This window comes from Leucoraja erinacea, chromosome 8 (assembly GCF_028641065.1).
Source record: "Leucoraja erinacea ecotype New England chromosome 8, Leri_hhj_1, whole genome shotgun sequence".
Classification (NCBI taxonomy): domain Eukaryota; kingdom Metazoa; phylum Chordata; class Chondrichthyes; order Rajiformes; family Rajidae; genus Leucoraja; species Leucoraja erinaceus.
In genome coordinates, this window is record NC_073384.1 from 28478811 (window position 1) to 28484810 (window position 6000).

Here is a 6000-nt window from a genome sequence, read left to right on the forward strand (position 1 = left end):
TAAGGACCCATGGGAAATGGAACAAAGCCATCTTAGCTTCATCATCAGAGTCACCCACGATGTTCTTCCCACACCCAAGAACCTAAACCAGTGGCTTGGAGAGGTTCCATCATGTTCTCTCTGCCAAACCCCAGCAACATTTTTTTTTTTTTTTTTTTTTTTTTTTTATTAGAAGTACGGTAAATTACAATTCCACACAACACATATATCTTAATACATTTTTAGTACCGCTTCATTTTTTTTTTTTGAGCTTTAAGAAAAAGGTAGAAGTAAGGAAAGTAAAGAAAGTGCAAGAGAGTCGTGCAGTGCAAGAGTGTAAGGAAAAGAAAGCCCCTTAGGAAAGAAGTTAGAGAAGGAAGTAAAGTGAGAAAATAGACCCTAGAAAAGAGAGAAAGAGAAAATAGAAACAATCGCTCTATTATAACATTAAACTCTGCAGAAAGGGGACTACCAACCAAGTCTGTTTTTGTTATTTTACCTCCCGTTACCGCCAGCAACATTAAGGCACACCCTCACAGGCTGCAAAACCAATCTTGCACAAGGCCGCTACACCTGGGGGCACAATCAGGTCCTGCAACAACTGGCGATTACCTTGGAAGGAAGGAGAACTACCACCAATGCCCTCCATCCCCCAACGCCTGGTTTCTCGAACACCACCCCTTTTGTAAAGGAAGGACAACTTCCAGAAAAGCCATTTGCAAGAAAGGAACCGACCCTCCTGGACACTGCCCGGGACTGGAAATTGCAGGCTGATCTAGACCAGAAGCTTAACTTTCCACCAGAGATGATCACAACTAATCTCAGGCTGGACCTGATCTTGTGGTCAACCTCACAGAAGTCCCTGTATATCGTGGAGTTAACTGTGCCTTGGGAGGCTGCAGTTATGGGCCTATGACCTCCTCACTCTCCCTGATCAGACAGAGGTCATCGAGCTGCTGCTCCAGGATCCTAATACGGTCCCTTAGGAGCCCCATCTCGCTGCACCTGGTGCAGATATGGACGGCTGGAGGGCCATCCGACACCATGACCTCCCACATCTGACATCCAGAACAGTATACTGCTCTGACTGTCATTCTCCCGCCTTACCCTGGATCCGATACAAGTATAATACAACAGAAACTGCTGGGAGAAATCAGCAGGTATCTGACTCACAACAGCGCTCCCTCTTGACCTTTAAACTGCACCTTTATAATATAAACAAAAAGCACTGTACCTTTAGCCCACTGTACCCTTGGCTCACTGTACCTTTAACCAGAAAGCACAAATGCTAACCTGAGGTTGCACCCAATCAGCTGCTTCCTCTAGTCTGCTTCCACCAGAAACCTCCCTATGGAGTGTGGAACGTTACGGATTTCGGTAAAGGCCCTGACCCTCCTCCACTCGCTCCAACGGTCCCGGGCCTCTGTGAAATAAAGCCCCGCGGCCGATTTACCGCCCTGACCCTCCTCCACACTCTCCAAGATTACCTGGTAATCTAATGTTTTAATCAGGTTTGAAGGGTGCAAATCTTGTGCTGGGAGTATGATTAAAATTATTAAATGTGTTAAGCTTATAGGACTTGATATTACAATCCCGACTATAATTGGAACCTTCTTAATATCTTGAGTGGGGGTCAGGGTAAAGACTTCATTGGGGTCATCAGGTGGGCACCCTCCTTCCTTGGTGTTTTGTTGATAGGCCCACGACTTCTTTTGGGGAAGGTGGGACCTGTACAGAAAGGATGGGTTGCACTTGAACCCGAGGGGGACCAATATCCTGGCGGGGAGATTTGCAAAGGCTACTGGGAAGACTTTAAACTAGAATGGTTGGGGCGAGGGACTCAAATAGAGAAAGCTAGTAGACAGAATGGGAGGCAGGAAGCAGAAAAGAGAAGCACTCGGACTCAAGAGAAAGAAAAAAAAAGGAAATAAACAGAGAATAAGAGACGGGGGGGTTTCTTAAATGTGCATATTTTAATGCTAGGAGCATTTAAGAAAGGTGGATGAGCTTAGAGTCTGGATAAACACCTGGAAGTATGATGTTGTGGCGATCAGTGAAACATGGTTGCAGGAGGGCTGTGATTGGAAACTAAATATTCCAGGATTTTGTTGCTTCATGTAATAGAATTGGAGGGGCAAGAGGTGGAGGTGTTGCATTGCTAATCAGGGAAGTTATTACAGCAGTGCGTTGGCAGGATAGATTGGAGGGCTCACCTAGGGAGGCTATTTGGGTGGAACTGAGAAATGGGAAAGGTGTAGCAACACTTATAGGGGTGTATTATAGACCGCCAAATGGGGAACGAGAATTGGAAGAGCAAATATGTAAGGAGATTGCAGATATTAGTAGTAAGCACAAGGTAGTGATTGTGGGAGATTTCAACTTTCCACACATAGACTGGGAAACACATTCTGTAAATGGGCTGGATGGTTTGGAGTTTGTAAAATGTGTGCAGGATAGTTTTTTGCAGCAATACATAGAGGTACCTACGAGAGGATGGGCAGTGCTGAACCTCGTTAGGAAATGAGACGGGACAGGTGGCGGAGGTATGTGTTGGGGAGCACTTCGGGTCCAGTGATCACAATACCATTAGTTTCAATATAATTATGGAGAGGGTCAGAACTGGACCTAGGGTTGAGATTTTTGATTGGAGAAAGGCTAACTTTGATGAGATGCGAGATGATTTAAAAGGAGTGAACTGGGACATTTTGTTTTATGGGAAAGATGTAGAAGAGAAATGGAGGACATTTAAAGGGGAAATTTTAAGAGTACAGAATCTTTATGTTCCTGTTCAGTTGAAAGGACACAGTAAAAATTGGAAAGAGCCCTGGTTTTCAAGGGAAATTGGACATCTTGTTCGGAAAAAGAGGGAGATCTACAATAATTATAGGCAGCATGAAGTAAATGAGGTGCTTGAGGAGTATAAGGAATGTAAAAAGAATCTTAAGAAAGAAATTAGAAAAACTAAAAGAAGATATGAGGTTGCTTTGGCAAGTGAGGTGACAGTAAATCCAAAGGGTTGCTACAGCAATATTAATAGCAAAAGGATAACGAGGGATAAAATTGTTCCATTGGAGAGACAGAGTGGACAGCTATCTGCAGAACCAAAAGAGATATTGGAGATATTGAACAATTTCTTTTCTTCGGTATTCACCAAGGAGAAGGATGTTGAATTATGTGAGGTAAGGGAAACTAGTATAGTAGCTATGGAAACTATGAGATTCAAAGAAGAGGAAGTACTGACACTTTTGAAAAATATAAAAGTGGATAAGTCTCCAGGTCCGGACAAGATATTCCCTAGGACATTGAGGGAAGTTAGTGTAGAAATAGCCGGGGCTATGACAGAAATATTTCAAATGTCATTAGAAACGGGAATAGTGCCGGAGGATTGGCGTACTGCGCATGTTGTTCCATTGTTTAAAAAGGGTTCTAAGAGTAAACCTAGCAATTATAGTCCTGTTAGTTTGACGTCAGTGGTGGGCAAATTAATGGAAAGGATACTTAGAGATAATATATATAAACATCTGGATAAACAGGGTCTGATTAGGAACAGTCAACATGGATTTGTGCCTGGAAGGTCATGTTTGACTAATCTTCTTGAATTTTTTGAAGAGGTTACTCGGGAAATTGATGAGGGTAAAGCAGTGGGTGTTGTCTATATGGACTTCAGTAAGGCCTTTGACAAGGTTCCTCATGGAAGGTTGGTTAAGAAGGTTCAACTGTCGGGTATAAATGCAGGAATAGCAAGATGGATTCAACAGTGGCTGAATGGGAGAAGCCAGAGGGTAATGGTGGATGGCTGTTTATCGGGTTGGAGGCAGGTGACTAGTGGGGTGCCTCAGGGATCTGTGTTGGGTCCTTTGTTGTTTGTCATGTACATCAATGATCTGGATGAAGGTGTGGTAAATTGGATTAGTAAGTAGGCAGATGATACCAAAATAGGGGGCGTTGTGGATAATGAAGAGGATTTCCAAAGTCTACAGAGTGATTTAGGCCATTTGGAAAAATGGGCTGAAAGATGGCAGGACAAATCAAAATAGGACGTACATGGTAAATGGCAGGGAATTGAAGAATACTGTTGAACAGAGGGATCTGGGAATAACCATGCATAGTTCCTTGAAGGTGGAATCTCATATAGATAGGGTGGTAAGGAAAGCTTTTGGTATGCTAGCCCTTATAAATCAGAGCATTGAGTATAGAAGCTGGGATGTAATGTTAAAATTGTACAAGGCATTGGTGAGACCAAATCTGGAGTATGGTGTATAATTTTGGTCGCCCAATTATAGGAAGGATGTCAACAAAATAGAGAGAGTACAGAGGAGATTTACTAGAATGTTGCCTGGGTTTCAACAACTAAGTTACAGAAATAGGTTGAATAAGTTAGGTCTTTATTCTCTGGAGCGCAGGGGCTTGATAGAGGTGTTTAAAATGATGAGAGGGATAGACCACATAGTTGATGTGGACAAGCTTTTCCCTTTGAGAATAGGAAAGATTCAAACAAGAGGACATGACTTCACAATTAAGGGACAGAAGTTTAGGGGTAATATGAGGGGGAACTTCTTTACTCAGAGAGTGGTAGCAGTGTGGAATGAGCTCCCAGTGGAAGTGGTGGAGGCAGGTTCGTTTTTATCATTTAAAAATAAATTGGATAGGCATATGGATGAGAAGGGAATGGAGGGTTACGGTATGAGTGCAGGCAGGTGGGACTAAGGGAAAAAAAGTTGTTCGGCACGGACTTACAGGTTACAGGTTTCCTTTATTGTCATTCAGACCGAAGTCCGAACAAAATTTCGTGCCTGCAGTCATACATACATACAATAAAAAAAAAAAAACAATAAACATATATTAACATCCACCACAGTGAGTCCACCTAACACCTCCTCACTGTGATGGAGGCAAAAGTCTTAGGTCTGCAGTCTCTTCCCTCCTCTTCTCCCTCTGCCGAGAGGGCCTGTTTCCGTGCTGTAATTGTTATATGTTATATGTATTCAAGGTAGAGCCAGAGGTTAAATCTCCAGCATTCAGTAAACCAAGTTATACATAAATAGTTTTTCCCCCGTTACAAAAACAAAATAATCACAGCAACCAAGGTAAGAGGAAGTGTGGAAGCAGATGCAACAAAAGGGATTTCAATGTTTTTGACGGTAGGTGTAGGTGTAGGTGTAGGTGTGGGTGTAGGTGTAGGTGTGGGTGTAGGTGTGGTGTGGGTGGGGGGGGCGGGGGAGGTGCGCATATAAGAGGGAAAAGGTCTACATAAGAATAATTATATTGAGAATACCATAGCCTATCATTTCATTGGTCGACTAAACGGCTCCCCGTGGTATTCGATTCTGTGTGTGGAGTAGGCAACGTTTAACGGTCATTACGTGCCGTCTTAGTAAAAAAAAATAACGACTTTACCTGTGGAAGTAGTGTCCACAGAACAAGAACAGCAAGAGTTTGCTCCCCAGTGTATCCAGGCTGCCCGACTGATAAATTAACAAGGCAGGTACAGCAAACGAAGGCAACTCCTGAATGATCCAGGCCACTTTAGCCGGGACCTGGACCCAAGTATCACTGGACGACTCCAACCTATATCTCCCATAGAACAAAACCTGCTTCCGTTGCCTCATACAAACGAAAAGTCCCAGAAGAACGAGCATACTAGAAAGAAACAGCACGGCATTCTCATTGCAGTGGGAGCCCATGGTTCCCAAACAGGACACCACTAGATTCGAGAAACCTCCAAGTCGCAATTCCCGCTCAGCCTTGGTGAAATAGGCTAAATAAATAGCACTTGCTAGTGTGCGCTCGAAGCTAGTGATTTCACCAGGCGCAGACCCTGCCTACAGTCCAAGACCAATCCACTTTCTTCAATCACAAACCACTCCCATTCAATTACACCCTGCGCGCACAGTGGAAACTCCTTTAATGTAAATTATTTAGTAATGATTACACGTTGGTATTCACGACTACTCTGTTTTTGTTTCATTCAAATAAAATTAAAGGAGGGCGGAAAACATTGGGACCTATATTGCTCTCATT

At 43.3% G+C, this 6000-nt stretch overlaps 1 protein-coding gene across 1 annotated transcript in view; it reads right to left on the reverse strand.

Moving 5' to 3' along the window:
* Positions 1 to 5795, reverse strand: part of LOC129699474 (3-oxo-5-alpha-steroid 4-dehydrogenase 2-like) — a 28485-nt gene extending 22690 nt beyond the window's left edge. The window contains exon 1 of the mRNA XM_055639296.1: positions 5377 to 5795. Within this exon, the coding sequence (XP_055495271.1) occupies positions 5377 to 5663 (287 nt within the window). The 5' untranslated portion in view covers positions 5664 to 5795. The remainder of the gene's footprint in view (positions 1 to 5376) is intronic.
* Positions 5796 to 6000: the final 205 nt, after the last annotated feature.